We start from the raw sequence: 17,965 nt of genomic DNA on the forward strand, positions 1-17,965 counted from the left end.
ACCCCAGCTGTGTTTCCCTCTTAACCTTCTCCCCATATTCACACACACAGCCCATGACTTCTTTCCCATTTGAGAGTGAAAGGAGCAGAAGTAGGTAACAGTGTACGTAGTCCAGCACGTTTCCTTAGAGCTCTCAGCAGTGTTCCACAACACTGTTGCGCTTTTGTGTTTATGGCGGAGCATAGACTGTCTTTCTTGCTTATTTAATTTTCACTTCCCATGCTGCAAGGCTTAGTTCATTAGTTTAAAAGACTGTCACACTTCTGAAGATGAGAATAAGTTTGGTGGGGGTTTTGTGGATCATAATTTTGTAAAAATCCAATGAATCCATTGTCTTGATTGATTTTGGGATGAGATATACAGGCTTCAGTGGAGTTAATTGCACCTCTGTATCTTCTTAATTTATATTTTTAGGCATCTGACTGACCCACCACTCCCACTTCTTCTGGTACGTTAATTTTTTTGTCTTACAAACTAGCATACAAAGACTCTTCTAGGTATATGCTCTAACTATTGATTTTTTTGTTGTTGTTAAGTGTATGCCTTCCAGTGATACTGTAGTACTGTAATACTGATGTAGCTGAAAAGCATTTTTACAGAAGGATAATTTTAAGTCTCAGAAACGGTGTTGGTGAAGCAGGTAGACTTTCTTGGAAACTGTAGGAGGTATGACACTGATGATGAATGCTGAAGATTTCTTGAGGAATTTTCATGGCATGAACTCCATGTATAAGGTTTAAGAAAGTATTTTAAATAGCAGTGACAGCAAAAAAATATTTGACACCTAAATTACAACAGGAGAGTGGTAGCTAGCTAATGGTATTATCGTACTAATCCTAAATTTGCTGTTATCAAATACACTGCATGCTGACAGACCTTGATGAGAAAACATTATTCGGAAAAATGCCTCAACCGTCAGTGTTTTGATAGCATCTCATTACATGCTCCAGGATTGATGCAACAAAAGCCCCTTCAAATCAGGATCTCTCACTACATTTTGTACTGTGGTGGATTAGCAAGTAATGAAGAGGATTTCTCAGAGACCGATTTATTATTAATCTGGTTGTCTGTTTCTTTTCCATATCAGTTCTGTAGCAGTTGCACAAACTGGTATCTAGGTAAAATAAGAGTGAAAATTCATATGTTGGAAGGCAACAAAGCTAACAGAAAAATGCCAAGAAAGTCTGCTTTGAATTGCATCAACTTCTTACCTTCTGAATTCTCTCGAGGAACAGAGCAGATTGAAATGTCTGATGTACTGTGAACATGACACCTATTAACTGTCACAGTAATCCACAGTGTGATGATGGTTTTGGCAAAATCAGTGATTGACTTTGGGGTTGCAGAAGGGGATGGGTTATATGTACATACATCAGGAGTTGCCACTGCAAGTTGGCATTTCCCCTCTTTCTAATAACAGAGGAAAATGTATTATTTTTTTGTCTGTGGTTTGCTTAGCTGAATTCATTCCATTTTACTCTCGAGTATCTCATGAAGGAATCTGGAAAAAAAAAGGTGTTTAAAAACAACCTCCTTTTACACAATGAAGTGTTTCAACTATTGTTTTCCCATTGTTTGAATGGATCCTACTTCTGGTACGCAGAATGTTTTTTTTGAGCACTCTGAAGGTGTATAATCAGGGAACTGAATGGTGTGAACCAATATTGAACCCTCTGGGACATCTTGAATCGTTGCAGCAACTCTATTGCCATTACCTCTTGTAAGTACACAGGGGACTGTATTGATTGTTGCACCTCTGGTCATTAATCTGCAGCCCCAAATGCAAACCCTTTCCATGTCCTCTTCAGGAAGAATGTTTTTGAAGAAATGAGGACCAAGTTTGTTAAATATTAACCACACATTACTCAAGTTATGGCTATTTAAAAGCTATCTATCTGGTTTACCATTTATTTCTGCTCCCCTCTTTATTCTCACCAAGGTTTCGCTTTCCTCTGTGATTTCAAACATTTTATAATGTAGGAAAAATGTTTAGTTTAGTAGAAATTTTAGTTTCTCTTCCAATTGTCTTGCTTTGGCTTTTAAAACTATTAATTTAGTAGGCATGCTATGTGAGAGCCATTTGTATCAAGCTCCTTTCTTGTCCCTACTTCAGGAAGAGAAAATTTAATGGTATTGTCCTTTAAGACACGAGAACGTTTTCCAGAGAACACAGGCTCTGCTGGATTTTGGTATCTTCCTCTTCTAATCTAGGTACTTATTTTGTGAAGTTGAAAAAATGCCACAATCACAGTTTCATAAACGATGTGTTCAAGGCTCTAAAGGAAAACAGAAACAGTTTGCATGGATTTTCATTGCCAGTTTGTATAAGGAAAAGCAGTGACTGGGGTTTTCATTCACTTGCAGTTACACAGTTCTGACCAAGATCAGCAAACTTCAGGCTTATTGGTAACTGGAGAACAAAGCAGTAAGAGCGGAAGAGGAGCAGTAGGAGGTGGTAAGTGATGTAAAAACCACAAAGCTGCTATCCTGACATTTGAAGAATTAACGTGCATTTTAAATCACAAGCAATTGCAACACCAAACAACAGTGCTGCTGTACATGTTGTATTTAAAGGATTGCGTCCTTTCTATAGGACTTACAGTTTGTAGACAAGAGTTATGTTCTGTGTTTGTATGGCAAGAGATACATCAATTTTAGAGAGTATTTTTAAAAACACTAGAAATAGATGTCCCTGTTACCTATGTAATCTCTGATCCATGACCAGCTGTAGATCTGCCAGCAACATACTCCTAAGGCATTAATGAAGTAAAAAATTTGAGGATATGTTGGATTGCTGTTTAAACTAGTGCCTCATTCAGTATTTAGAATTGCTGCCAACTGAGTCTGCTGTTTAATTGTAGCCTTCTTGCTAGAGTTATAGAAATGCTGTAGGCCCTCAGACAACATTCTACTGTTAAATGTACTAACACACTACAGTAATATACCCAACAGTGAGTAACTAGTGTTTCTTCTGGATTTGCCTTTCCTATCCCCCTGCCGCCTCTCCACTATTCTATGAATGCTAAATGTATTACAACAAGGAAGAGCAGTACAACCCCTACTCTATTTACCTAAAATTAGCTTTTCCAACATTACTCATTCTCCACATTTTTGACAAAGAGATTTGTTAATGGGGTAGCATCCTCCTTCAGTAACAAAGTCTTCTGCCATTTTGGTTTGAGAAGGATTGATTCTGGGACTTCTGGGGAAGTTCTGCAAATTGGGGAACTACTAACCACTGCCTAAGGGTGTTCAAATAAATACTCCTCTTGTGCCCAGATTCACTCCATCACTTTTACCATTGGTGTTGCCCTGTATCTCCTAAGTAGGTTAAACTACCTGCCTTTAATATTAATATGGCAACAATTTATTGACAGTTGAGTTGCAGCTGGTCACGATTAATTTAATTATCATAATGTTTGAGGACCAGTTCTAAAACTTTAGTATATTTTGTGCTGCTAAAAGAGGCACTTCAATGATCCAGTCAAGACGGTTCCAGTAGCACTGCCACTGAAGTCAACAGGAGTCTTTGCATGTAACTTAAAGTATTTTTATTGATAGGTTTTTTTACAAGCATTTGCTTTTTATTACTTTCACCAAAATAAAGCATATAGCATACAGCGTTTTCACACATTCAGGAGATAAGTAACTGTATCTTGAGTTCTTTAATGCATTGATAACTTGTGTGATACCAAGTTTTTTCTTAATTGGTGTTAATTTTAAGTACAGCTTGTTTGCTCTCGTTTTTTTTTTTTTTTAACAAACTTGCATCTTGTTACATTTCCCTTGTTAACTTACAGATGTTTAAACAAAGGTTGTGAAACTGCAGTGATGCTCATTGCTAGAGGTAAAACATTACTCTATTAGGCTGAACCTGTATAGCAAGTTATCAACCGGTAAATTAAAAAAAAAGCTATTAAATGTATGCTGCCAATTGAACTTATACAGGCAAACTTTAAAGAATAACAACTATTTAACCTTCACCTCTGATTTGTGTGTAGAATAATAAAAAAAATAATCCAATTTTTGTATTTCTACACTGATTGGTATGCACATTAATTATGATATTTTTCTGAATTTCATTTAGAATTTACAATAAACTTCTTTTTAATTATAAATAAATAGAGGTATAAAGGTAAAATCTAAAATCTCATAGTGCATTTGTCTTGAAGTTACTGACTATGTTAAATGCATAAATTAAGATCATAAATACAATCCCATTCAACTTAATCAAATATCATAGGACTAACTGCATCTGCTCAGAGCTTTATGCTACATAGTTGGAAAAAAATTAGGTGGCACTTAATATCTTTAATGGCACTTCTTTCAGCAAAGGATAGTATGCATTTGTTTTGCTAGCCAGGGTTACTCTTCAAACCCGTATTTTAATATATGCATGAAAAATACGCAGAACACTAAATAAAGCAACAATTCTTATGTTGTGTTCCAAGCTTTAGCTAATGGTACAAGGGTCGTCGTTGCTTGGTTTCATTTCCCCTTCCAGTAATAAAGTGATCACAGCCTTACTCAAGTAACTGCACGTTCCCTTTTTTCCAATCGGGTGAGTGTTGTAGAATGCAGTCATGTCATCCTGCAGGAGAGGGAAAAGATGTTTCCAATAGTGTTGATTATGTCAAGCAGGCACACACAGGTGAACAAGAAGAACATCACAAATATGTTAGAATTTGAGACCCTAAAGCTATAGTGTAATTCCCACATACAGTATATAGTATAATTTCCCACATATACTTACCTGAACATGTGGAAAACAGATTACTAAAATGCACTGCATATATTTCTTTACTAAGTTTTCCAGTCCTGTACAGATACACCTTCTTAATATTTTTTTAAATGTAATAGATGTCAGAGAACAACTTCTCTCTTAAAACATGCAGCCAGATGGTTACTGTGCTACCACAGTATGATTGTGAGCCAGGTCCTGAGGTGTACATGTAGAGATACTGACTAAAGATCTACTTGGAAGAAAAAAGAACCAAACCACAGGTAGCACATGAACTAATTCATTAATCAGATCAACAAAATAGGCTTCCTTCCCTGAACACCTGTTTTGCACAGTTAATGATGTTTAAACATCTGCTTTTTCTCAAATGATATATTGGCTGTTATAATAAAGGCTTAACACTTTAATTCAGGAAATTGGTTACTTTTATTAAATCAAGGGCAGAGATTGTGTGGTGAAAATATTAGACTTCTGTAGTTTTAGGGTGTGTTTGAAATTACTGGAGTAAGTAATTCTGACTTATGTTAACAGGAAGTTAAAGTTCAAAATATTTGCAAGTCAGTTTAGTGGAAGAGCACAGTTCAGACAAACTAGGAGTTCTTTTAGCAGTGTTTGTTAGGAAAACCTGAGGCGGACTATCATCAGAACAATCCTAAACAGGCTACAGTTAACAGCCAGCAGACGTATACCTGGGAATAGGGGGGAGTCAGGTTGCAGAAAATTTTAACATAAGGAGCTGGAATTTCCAACAACATCAATCTAGAAAGATACTATTCACAACTATATTTTAGGATTCTTTTCTAAGAGACAAAAAGGCATCATTTGAAGTAGGTCTGGGCTTGGAAAAAAAAATCCATCACTTCAATGGAGGCTAGGGCAGCACCAGTAAAAATGGGGTTTTGCATGGGATTTTTCTTTCTGTTTATAGCCATTGGGGATTTCCAGCTTGTCACAGAAGTCAGGAGCGTATTCAAGATGCAGTGCGGAGCTGGCACTTAGTAGTCATTTGCATGGATGATAAGTCTGATTTTGCTGTGGCTGCAACCACAGCCATTACTCTCCAAAATGGATGGGCCAAAAGAATCATAACTTCAAGAAAATCGTGTCCTTGTAAAAACAAAGGTATTGTGCAAGGTGATATGTTGCTAAAGCTGGATATCTGGCTTGCTTTCAAATCTTATTACATAAAAGTGTGGGGAAAAAGTGAACCTTGAAACTTTTGAAAGAATTCTTAAGGAGCACATCCTCATCATTTAAGGGAGCTAAGTTCAGCAACAGGAAGTGCTGTTGCATATCAATATATTACAAATCATTAGATTATTCAGAGCTAGTACAGATATCTCTGAATATATTGTGCACAATAAAATGCCAGACAGAGCAAGGAAGATCATCCTCAGTAGTACAGGGACTCGTCCCACTGTTTTACTGATGTTTCCTCCTTCAACCAGTTCAACGAACCTGGCTTTATTACAGAATTTCAGAGCTTTGAGGCACCAAAACTTGTAGCGAGACTATTTAGAGGTTTTTAAAGCATAAAACCTGAAATCCTAGTGAAGAAAACCTTAAAAGCTACCTAATGATCAAGTTTCATTTAATTGGATTTTAAGCCTTAGCGATTAAAACCTTGCTACGTCATGAGCGCAACTGTAGCACAAAAATCAGTAGGTAAGAAGTTTCAGATTTCAAGTTCTTACATTAGTACTGTCAATATGAGTTCTTTGGTTACTAAATTTTTCTTTGTGTACATAAGATCCTAAGTTCACACTTCCTTGAGGAGCTTACATTTTCTTTCTTTTTTTGTTAACTCTTCTCTGTTCTAGTGTCCCCAATAATTACTTCTTCTCCCTTTAATGAGTATTGTAACTACTTCTCAGACTATAACCAGACTCTCATTTCAGACCTGTGTAACACCGTGAGGGTTCTTACCATACCAGTTTGAATTCACAACTCAGGAATAAAGTAAGTGCACATCTTTTATCCCTGCTTATAGGTTCTTTGCAGACCTATGCAGCGCTTGGCTATATTCATTTCTTATTTGTGTTCCATTCTGAATGCCTATCAATTGCTTTTTATTCTGAACTGCACAGAATCAACATTTATAACTAGCTTCGATAAGAATGGTAAATTCTGTAAGACAGTAATATTTTACTCACTTGTTTTTCAGCTCCCTGTGGACTGCTGTGATCTTTCTGAAAGTCATGAAATGCTTCTTGCACCACTTTGTCCAAGTCCACTTTGTCCTGAAACTCCAGCTCAGGATTTCTCTCCAAAATAACAGATATAACCATCAACAACTAGAAGGCAAAAAAAGACTGTAAGACTTTAAATTTGATTTTCTAAAATTTGGGTTACATAAAAGCACTGTTAATAATTGCATATGCCTCTTTCAAGCAGGAAGCCATTTAATAATGGCACAGGTAATAGTGCACAGATAATAGAATTCTGACTTTGATAAAAGAATCACTGAAAAAGCAGGCTTTTACGAAAGGTTACAATTTCTGGTGAGTACCTCGTTAAGGGCACTGAGTAAATGATTGACATTAACATCTAACTTTGCTGGGAGCCAGGGAAGTTATTTTCCAGTTTATTCAGTTCACTGTGTGGCTGCACAAACGGTGGTGCTCAGCCAATGGAGAGGGCGAAAAGCAGCAAACACTGAACTTCAGCATTTGATGTTTTGAGGCATAATCACATAAGGTATAACAGTACTATGACAAAGTTTGTAAAAAACAAAGTCAACAGACACCAATAAGAAGTCTTGGTTCAAGAGAATTTACGTTCTCATATCTGAAAGAGGTTTAAAATGGGAAGGTGAACATGATGATTGACCTGTCTTAATAATTACAAGTGGGCAGTAGAATCTCTATGGGTCATCCTGGGTTTTGATAATTGTGCTATCTTTTAGCAAAAATTGGGGATGTTCCAGCAAGCACCACGTTGGCCACAATTGAGATGGATTTGATTTTACTGTGGATGAATACTCACAAGCACCAGAGGCTTATACTTAGGAACTAACAATGAACGCTGCTGACAGCACAGATGTCAGTTACCAAGGGTACAGATGCTCTTGATCTGTTCAAAAAGTACACGTTATGTGCAGTGGTGGGGAAGTTTAAACAGCCTCTTACTTTACTGTTAGGTATGGGAACATAACGAAACTGGAAGTTAGTTGATTCAGTAGCATAAAGCAACTTACTAGACAGCAAAATCGGTAAGAAGACTCTAGTGCAGGGTAAACTGGTATCCTAGAGCAGTTTTTCCCTAGACCTATAAAATTGTTAGGAAAAGGCATGGGCTAGGGACTTGAAGGAAAGCTGCCTTGGAATTATTATTCTCGTGCACTAGTTTTCATTTCCTGTGACCTAACGGTATTGGCACTGTCACTAATATTTATCTATTTGCTAAAGGGGAAGAACATCAAGAACTTCGTATATTCTGCACATGTTAACAGGAACCTGTTTAATCATACACAATCTATGGAGAAGCAAGGGTTTATATTGAAAATGCTATTTCTTCAAATATTTGAGCCTCGGTTACTTTTTTTTCTTTTAAGCTGTAACATACTCATGTACATTATAAAATTTCATTCATCGTAGGCCACAGACCTCTACGATAATTTGCCTGTATTCCGGCTGGTCGATATTTTGCAGCATATCTTCAACTAGAAGGGAAAAATTCATTTCATACATCGTCATATCCGATAAGGTTGGTTGCTGAAAAACAAATAATACTTTTACTCAAAGACCATTTGTATTAAATCAAAACCACCCCCAGGTAGAGGCTATTTGCCTGCTGAATAAAAATATGACCACTGTAGGATCAAAAAGGGAGCAGGTTTCCAATGCTTGGAAAGGGTCTTGTAGACTTACACTTTTATAAATGTGTTTTAATAGAAATAACTGACTTCCATTCTATTCTAATTATATTTTACTCAGAACCAAAAAGAATACTTGAAAACACTTTTTTTTTAAATATAAAAGGAACAAATTACCCTAAGTAATACATTATGACATAAAATAGACATTAACAATAAAGTAATTCACCATTATTAATGCTCAAATAACTGAGCATCTCTGCTAGTTTTACCTGTGGTAAAAATTTCCCTGCCACTATTAAACCATTAGGAGTTCTCTCCAAGATCTGCCACACCCGATCATAGAACCCAGCAGGAGTTCGATTGAGAGAACCATCTATTTGTCTTCTGTTTAGCCAGCTTCTGTGGACAAAGAAAATTGAGAACTTGAAGTAAAAACCTGTTACAGATGCAGAACCAAGCCATGTTATGGGGTGTAAGCCGGTAAGGTAAGCGGTGACATCAGATACATATTAATGATGTATATGCAATATATGTTGTGCTTTCTGCTAAATTATGCTCTAAAGCAAACAAAATCAAGATGCGCAGCATACAGAGGTTATAGAGATATTATTTTTATGTGCGTGTTTGCGCTTTATGTAAAGGGAGGAAGGGAATTAACTGTGAAATCTATCCAGTGCAGTACTGAATTTACCATGTCTAATCAATTTAAGTCACCATAAACTAAAACATACACAAAAGAGAAGTCACTGTGTAGTACACCTATGACAGCCAAATTTATACACGGAAAAAACCCAGTATTGAGTAATATTGACATTTTTTGATCATACTACAACAGGCAAAACAATTTATTATATAAATACAATAGAAGTATCAGGTTAGAAAAATTTCAGCAGGATTGCTGAAGGTGGGTTTTTTTTTTCATATATAACGGTGTGTAGAAAAACAACTGGCTTTTAAATTTAGAAAATTCAAAAGAATGGTTTTGTTAAAGCTTTGAACAACCTGAGTTTTATATTCTCCACAAATTACAAATTTTGTTTGCTTTCAGAAGCATACTGTCCCCACCTGTTTTTTTTCCTTACAACCATGAAGTCTGGAATTTAGTTTTCATATTTTTACTTCTCAGTGTTACTACAGCAAGGGGGCTTGAGCCAAAATGTCTCAGACACCAGCAATGGAACTTTTAGAAATGGCAGCCATTGGTATGATTTTAATTGGTGGATTCACAGTACAGAGTTAAGTCTTGTGTAGCAGTACTGCACATATTTGACAGAAGAGTTTTCCTAAAAGTTACCGTCCTTAGTTGTTTTTTTTGATTTTAAGTAAAAAAATCTGGTTTTATATGGTAAGATAGTAGTGAGAGCTCCCCTAGGAAGCAAAGCTCTGATGAAAAGCAACTAATACTTTTGTGTTTCGGCTTAATATTCCTGCAAAAGGGTTTTTCTAAAAAAGTTCCATGTCTTCTCAGGTCACAAACAGCTCTTTTATAACCTTAATAAGAGGGACAAATACTTCAGGCAGCATCTCATTCAGGAAAGGTGGAAAGTTTCTACACCTAATTACTTGGATATTTGCAGCACAGGAATCAACACACTATAACACATTATTTACCATTGTGGATTTGTTTGGGGTTTTTTTAAGGAAAACATATAAATTACTTCTTGGCAACATGGCTTTCTGTATTTCAAAGACCTGGTTCAAAAGGGAAGAAAGGAAAATACTCTCATCAATTTTAACTTTGTTGTTCTGCAGAACTTTTGTAGCCTAGCTCAAATGAAATTAATCACTAGTATTTTGGGGTTTTTTAGTTCTTCCTCTGTTTATATTACTAGATTAACTTTGTATGTTCAGAATAAAATTAATTATCAGTAAAATTACTTGTTTATGCAGACACTAGTGTGCCTGATGAAGTAACCAAAAGATGTTACACTGAAAAATCTTAAATACTGGAGAAATGGCAATAATTCCTTCTGAGATCTGACCAGGAAAGAGAACTCTAATTCAGACAATTCCATGTGTGTTCTTACACTGAAGTTTCTTAGCCTAGCTCCCAGCTACAATAGAAGACCAAGCAAACTGTGTGTTGTTGTTTGTTTTAAAAAAGAAAAAAAAAAAGTGTGACTAAGTGGTGCATCTTCTGAACAGGCTTTAGCTCTAGATAATTGGGATATGCTTTATGAGAACAAAGAAGATATTTAATATTAAGGCTGTAAAGCACTTGTGATACAATAGATGTCACTGACTTACTACTGACTTCTAATGACTTTACCACTGCCAGAATCAAGCCAATATGCAGCATTTTTTCCCTATATAACTGTATTGGATTAGCATGACAAATTCAGAAAAAAAGTCTCATAAATCACTTCTCAATAAAACACTCAACTGCCAAAAACTTGTGCCTGCAATGACAGCTCCATCTCATTCTCTACACAGCTCTGTCCTTGGACTAGGACAAAAAAACATTCATAGAAACAAAAAGACAAGCTGTAATAGAAATAAAAGGTTGCTTTCTTAATATAAAGAAAGAAGCATTTAAGGATGTAAAAAATACTCTGTCCTAGCTACGTTACTATGGTAAAGAAGAGAGTCCTGTAAACTGCATGAGCAAAATGAGTTTTATAACTGTTTGGACCATTAAAAGAACAATGCTCCATTTAAAAAACGCTATTTGCAATCTTGTGACCTACATAAATAGGTCAAAAAGACTATCTGTGGATCTCTGCACTCTGTTGGCAATTTCTATATAAATATATATTTATCTGTATGGTATATCCTGGAGCCCAGTGTAAGTAGGACAACTGCAAAAATTTTACCCTCCATGAAAACTTGGAGAGAGGTTAGTTGTGGAGAGACTGTTAGGGAGGTAAATATACCACTGGCCCTTCATGTATGACAAATTAATTGGCAGTGATATATGGTATCCCAGTAGCAGAGATTTTTTTCAAAAAATCACAACAGTAGGAAAAACTGTCACAGAAAGAAAATGCAAGCAGACAGTGTTCTGTGTTTCCTGGCAGGAAGAGAACTTTTAAAAACAAGTCACTAACAGGTAAGGAAACATGAGCTAGTAATACTGCACAGGAAGAAGTTAAAGATAGGAGGTTTTGAAGGACATGCTGGCTAGGTTTTGTACTCAGATAATGCCCAAAAAGAATCTTCATCCTCAGAAAATCAACCAGGGTGCTCTTGGTTGACCCAGCTATTGTACATTAAAGGAATCAAAAGCAGAAGGCAGTGTGACAACTCAGGTAGGATCTCTTCTAATGAAGGATGGTGCTCGAATTGCTTACTGGGATGGACCAAATTGTTTCCTAAATAACATGATATTTAATGCAAAATGCTGCAAAGAGAAACTTAGGGTTGTTTTGCTAAGATTTTAGAGGAATAATGTCAACATCAACATGAGTAGAGACCGCAGCTAAACAGCAAGCATTAGTAACCACAACCAAGACACTGAAAAGCATGTAGGATTTGCAGAGTACATAGTCAGTTGGACTTAAGAGATTCTACATCACACAAATCAGGTAAGAGAGGGCAGACACCGACTGAAGGAGCTTGTTTCTCAGGCATTACAGGCCAGGGAAAAAAACAGAACGTGTTTTGAATTAAGCAGGAACGTAAGTAGTATGACGTGTGGTATATTTCCTGTTTGTTGAGAAAAAAGGCCATCATCCATTCAGTCAAGGAGTACGGAAATTATCAGCAGTATTACGTGCCAAAGTTTAATTTAACTAGAAGTAAAACCTACAGGAGGACTTTTGAGTACTCATCAATATAGTTAAGTGGAAATATTGTAATTTTAACTTTTTTCTCCACACTTTGTATGGCAGTGAATGCTCTTTATGGCAGCTAGTTACAACTTGGAGAAAAGATGACGAGTTTCAGGCAGTGCCGCTATCTCTTGAGAATTCTAGAGAACATCTGTTCTTAATTCACATAACAAACTAGAAGAAAGAGGGCACTCAATAGCAGACAAACTGTTCCTACACGTTACTTAAGTAGACAGTATCAAATAATTTTTGGCTCCTTTCCCCACATCAAAGAATGTAATGCTTCACATTAATGCCAAAGTATAGAGATTACTACTATCAAGTAAGAATTCCACAAAAATAAAGCTGAAAAGGGAAGCTGCAATATAAAAGAAATAATTGTAGAACCTTGACACAGGTGAAAGAATGAAGAAGTGCATTTTTGCTACCTTTCCTTAAGTAAGTGTATTACTGATTGCAGATGCCTGGTGATTTCAGATGTATACAAAGTCTTTCAGAAATGAAAACTACTTGAACAGCCTATTATGAATGAAATCAGGTGCCACAAACCCACACATGTTATTACCTCCCCTGCTGCTGTGGCTGAAGAATATCCAGCAGAAGCTGCTTCACTTCGCTAGGGGACATCTGGTATAAGTCCTTGGCTGGCATATCTCCAGCACGGATTTTCAATTCATACTTCATAGCATGGATAATCCATCTGAAATAAAGGGAGGAATACTGTTATTAATTAAATACAAAGTTTTAAAAGATGAAAAATTAGTCTAATAAAATAGCTCATACGAATTCCACATGATCCTGCTATTTGGCTTTCAGGACATGCACAAAATACCAAACAAAATACTATTCTTACTGCGTTGTGGAATTTATTCAGATTTTGTGTTTGTTTGCTGTATGATACAAACTGAGATAATTTATAGATTTTTAAGAAATGGATTATGAAGCACGCTTTTCATAGGGAAGATATATTTGACCACATATTCCCCTACGTCCCATGTTCATTAAGACAAACATTTACCTGCCTCTTGATGTTAAAATTCTGACTCAAAATTATGCTCTGACAGTATATGCATTTTGCTGATGAGTTAAGAAAAACACACATAAAAATTATTTTACATTTAAAAAGACTTCAGGGCTTATATTTGTAGTTTTAGCCTTTGAAATTCGTTTTTGCAGTCTATCACACTTTTCTTTCCTTTGCTACTCCCTTTTGAAAAGATTCAATTAAACAAAAATATGGCAACAGTGAAGATTTTTCAGCCTTAGGTATCAGAGAGCTACAACTTTGCAAATTATTGAAGGAAAATGCTGAATTTTATTCTGCACATTACAGAAAATCAGTGCTGCAGCCCCTAATATAATATCAAAGATGAAATAATGTATAGATCTGTCTGAAGCAGGATAACGGTGTCTCTTACCATCCACATTGCTTCAGTTCAAGTAGGTATTACTATCAAAAGGGGCAAGAAACTTAACTGGCTTTTCTTCAAGCAGTCCATCTGATCAAGCCTGGGTTACATCAAAAAGCATTACTCTGTCAGAAACGCAGAGTATTCTAAGTGAGTTACCTTGTCATCAGTTAGCCACGCTCCATGGGCATTTAATTGTTTAGTCTACAAGGTACAGAATGTTTTTGTTTATGTAAGTCAAGTCACAATCTTTTCTGAAGGATTCTTAGTAACTACACAGAATTCTGAGATATCAGGCCAAGTGATTCAACGTTGCTTTAAATCTGAGGTTTCTAGGACCGTTCATTGAAGGTGCAAGATACAAGAGAATATTAGGCAACATGGACATAGTACATTATCCAGAACATGCTACTTTTATTTGTTTTGGTGGGTGAATAGTGTCCCCTTGTTACTAGGATTAACAGACACAACTGGCTTAGAAATCGTTTTTTTTTCACTGATGACTCAACTGGATCTGTGTGCAAGTCATTCACCAGTATTTTCTTTTTTCAGTGGCCTACACAACATAGCAAAGTCAAGAGTGGACCTCCTACCAAATTCTTTACTGATAAGAGGTGGGTAGAAGTCAGTTGGTTGGAGGTTTTTACAGTAATAAGGCTGTCAGGAACTTGATCTATTTCAACATGAAACCCTGAAAACAAATCAGTAACAAGACACTAAATCAAATCATTATCAAACTGGAATGGTGCTTCTGCAGGAAGGTTAATTTTGCTCACTGGAGTGGGTGATAACACCGAAAGAAAGGAAATTGAATCTCTAAGCATTAACCTTGAAAGAAAGAAAATAAAAATTGCAAAAAGGATTATCTACAGAGAATGAGGAATGGGAGGAAAGAGAAGTAACATGGGTCTGTAGAGGGTACCAAAAATGTATTTAAGTGCAGAAGGATAGATGTACTTGCAGTTAAATGTAGTACAGGGGATTTGAAAAGTTTCTGGGTTTACGATGACTGGAATGTACTGCTACAGTGGCAACATGAATCTTGTGTGCTAGAAAAAAAGACTGCTGGTATCTACCTCCAGTGCTGAAATGCTGTATTTTCCCTATGAAAAAAATATGGAACACTTAAGTTCTAATTTTAAAGCTTGCTCCCTAATTCTGTAAAACTCAGTCAGCAGCACCTGGCCTCTTCAACGAAGTACTTATTCAAATGCATCTGTCTCTTCCTAAATGTGAAAAAAATAATTTCTGTAGATAGCAAAGTAAATGCAGATACCATGGAATATGATAACACTCCAGCACCCACCATTTGTAGGTCACTTTATCAAAGAACTAAATAGAACAATCCAGTAGGTAAATGATGGTTTAAACTTGATTTAGGTTTGTGGTCCCTAAGCTATGTATAGCTTTGCCTTACCTATTTAGTACAGAATTGGACAACTGTGTAGCTGAGGAACAGTCAAGAAGTGTTTGTATGTGTCTGTAGTAGGGACGCTATTCAGTTGGGGGGTGGAGCAGTTGTTTTGGGGTTTTTTGAAGAACAAAAAGACATTTTTAGCAACCTTATAGGACAAATCAGGTTTTTCTTTACCATGGCAGTTAAGTATTTTTATGTAGAAAACTGCTCTTGAACAATGCCTTCATTATGCCAGATACCAGATACTCAGATTCACTGAGTATCTGAAGTACACCTCGGTGCCTCAAACTATTTTAGGAAAAGCGGTAATGGTAAACACATTTGAACTGCGGAAGGCTTTTATCACCTGAAGTCCACATTACAGACAACACTCTAAAAGAACAACCTGTCGTTTCAGGCAGATTATTGTGCTGAAACTCTGAAAAGAAATAGTTTAAGTACCTTGAAACACTGTTTCCAAGGGATTTGTTGCTCATGGTTGCCAGACTTTTAAGACTGACTGAGGCACGACTATATTATGAGCTCAGCACTCACTACAAACCAGAGAATGCAACTAGAAGCATATGTTGACTTGGAGATGTGGTTTTCAGAAGGGAATCAAATTCATGCTGCGTCCTTCCTAGATTGCATTTATGCGGTCTCTACACTTTACTCATTTCCCTCAAACCTATATGACACAGGTGACTGCTCAAGTGAGCAAAAAACTTTTAAAGGCTTCATCCAGGAGCCTTAATCCTAGACTGCACTTTTCCCTCCTTCTTCCTCAAGTCCTGGAAGTCTATGACAGTAAAAGCTCTTACTGTCCTCTCCACCTCTTGATCCTTCCCTCCCTCTCATCATCCCTAGCCTCTGGCTGTGTCCCTCGAACCTGCCTGATAGGTGGGCAGGCAGCAGCACACCCTGTGTACTTCCAGATTACCTGTGAGGCACTGTAAAGGAAGAACCAGCATTTGGTTTGGTGTGATTCATTATGCTTCTAGGACTCTATGCCCACATCCCATGTTTACCAGTGATGAAATTCATGCTGGTTACCGGCCTTAAGATGCGCAGCACACCTGTATGTGGTACCCGATAAAAAGATTTCTGTAGATTGCCTTGCTGCCCAAGCACAGAGAGCAAACTGAGCAGACTTCGTATCCACTCTGCAACTGGGAAACTGTATGGCCCCCAATGTGCTGTATGTCTGCTGCCAGGTAGGAAACTCTGCAGAAGCACCACTAATACGCTCGAGTGCACACTTTATGGTGAGACCAGTTTCAGTCTAAATCAGAACCGCTGCAGAACTCACTGCATTGCTAGTAGAGACCTCACCCTGTCTAGGCCAGAGCTGTGCACAGTCTGGTTAGCGACTGCTACCCAGCCACTGCCTCCTTGGCCCCAGGCAGCACATTCTGCCTGTTGGCTGCTGGCAGGACCCGGTGACCTGGAGGCAGCTCACTTGCCACTGCTCATCTGCTGTACGGAATGCGTCTAACCCCACTGCGCTGGTTTTGGTGTCCCTAACATGACAGGGATCAAGCTTTGAAAAATCCTCTACTTCACTGCATTGCCTGTAGGAAAGCGTTAAAGGGGCTATTACAAGGACTGCCCCTCCTCCACTTTATGCTGTTGATTGGCAAATTTGAGATTAGTTGCGTACCTGGTTTTGGCACACTAATTTAAAACAGGCTTCCTAGAAATGTAAAATTGAAGTATACAAGTTTTGCTGCACCATTTGTGCAACGTAGTAATCTCTGTTGAAGTATGTATGTTCCCCTGAAATACTAGTAGTAAGAACAACAATAAATCCTTTACTGACCCAATCCGTATCTTCAGCATGCCACTGAAAAGTTCAGGTGAATTTGATATGATCCAGCCAATGTGTATAACAAGTTCCTGCTGAACTACAGCTTCTCGTTCATCTTGTAAATGACATTTTTCATAGATTATGTTCTTGATCACTCCTGGGGATAAGGGATTAGAAATAACTTCTTCCTCTTGGCCAAAGGCTCCTAGTGTCACCTACAGTATATTGAAAACAATTCAGAAGATATGCACAGGAACAAAAGCAATGTAGAAGCAATGCAGAAATGAAACTTCATTAACTCTGCTTTGCTTGTTAAAATTTCACAATACAAAACAATTTTCTGTCAATGAGTGACACTTGTTAGTACTGTTAGTTGGATGCTATTAAAATAACAAAATTCACTAAAGACCACAGTAAATGGAATATATTTCTCCAAATGAAAATAAAAGTACAAGACCACTGCTTTGGTTTTAAAACTGGCTGTATAATCATGACTGCACACTAGGTTTAGACAGTCTTCCGACATTGTAGCTGTGGAGCTCACTTCAAATTGAAAATTAAATTCATAGTTTTGTTTTCTTATTTCTAACAGCACCCTAAAAGTTACAGCCTTCATTTTAAGAATACGTATTGCTGGTACTCAATAGTTAAACCACAAAAAAGGAATTTTGTTAAAATTCTGATTTACTTTTAATCTACTGTCACTGATTTTTCTCCTCTAGTGAAGATCATTATTATAAAGGGAGCAAGCAATGAAGGCAAGTTACATTAAGAAGTTGAAAACAAACAGCTACAAATCACGCCGCATGCAGATGCAGATTCCTCTATAGCTATGCAGTGCCAGAAGCACACACCCAGATCTCGATCTGGAGTAAGACAAAGACAAATCTGTCCTAACAGCATTGCACATAGGTAAGTATACACATACACATATTTTAGTTCAAAAATACACAATATTTAATTGCTATTATTTGGAAACAGCTGTTCATTAACTTAATTAAAATTACTGTCCTGGGAGGGAAAAA

The 17,965-nt window shown here is 37.0% G+C and overlaps 1 protein-coding gene across 8 annotated transcripts in view; it reads right to left on the reverse strand.

Annotated features, from left to right (window-relative positions):
* Positions 1 to 3,536: 3,536 nt before the first annotated feature.
* PHKB (phosphorylase kinase regulatory subunit beta) overlaps positions 3,537 to 17,965 on the reverse strand; it is an 86,429-nt gene continuing 72,000 nt past the window's right edge. For all 8 annotated transcript variants that reach the window (XM_075434197.1, XM_075434196.1, XM_075434203.1 and 5 more), the window contains 6 exons: positions 16,953 to 17,155; positions 12,894 to 13,028; positions 8,828 to 8,957; positions 8,347 to 8,454; positions 6,895 to 7,035; positions 3,537 to 4,591 (listed from right to left, as the gene is read on the reverse strand). In XM_075434197.1, the coding sequence (XP_075290312.1) occupies positions 4,454 to 4,591; positions 6,895 to 7,035; positions 8,347 to 8,454; positions 8,828 to 8,957; positions 12,894 to 13,028; positions 16,953 to 17,155 (855 nt within the window). In that variant the 3' untranslated portion in view covers positions 3,537 to 4,453. The remainder of the gene's footprint in view (positions 4,592 to 6,894; positions 7,036 to 8,346; positions 8,455 to 8,827; positions 8,958 to 12,893; positions 13,029 to 16,952; positions 17,156 to 17,965) is intronic.

Source organism: Opisthocomus hoazin, chromosome 12, assembly GCF_030867145.1.
Source record: "Opisthocomus hoazin isolate bOpiHoa1 chromosome 12, bOpiHoa1.hap1, whole genome shotgun sequence".
Lineage (NCBI taxonomy): Eukaryota > Metazoa > Chordata > Aves > Opisthocomiformes > Opisthocomidae > Opisthocomus > Opisthocomus hoazin.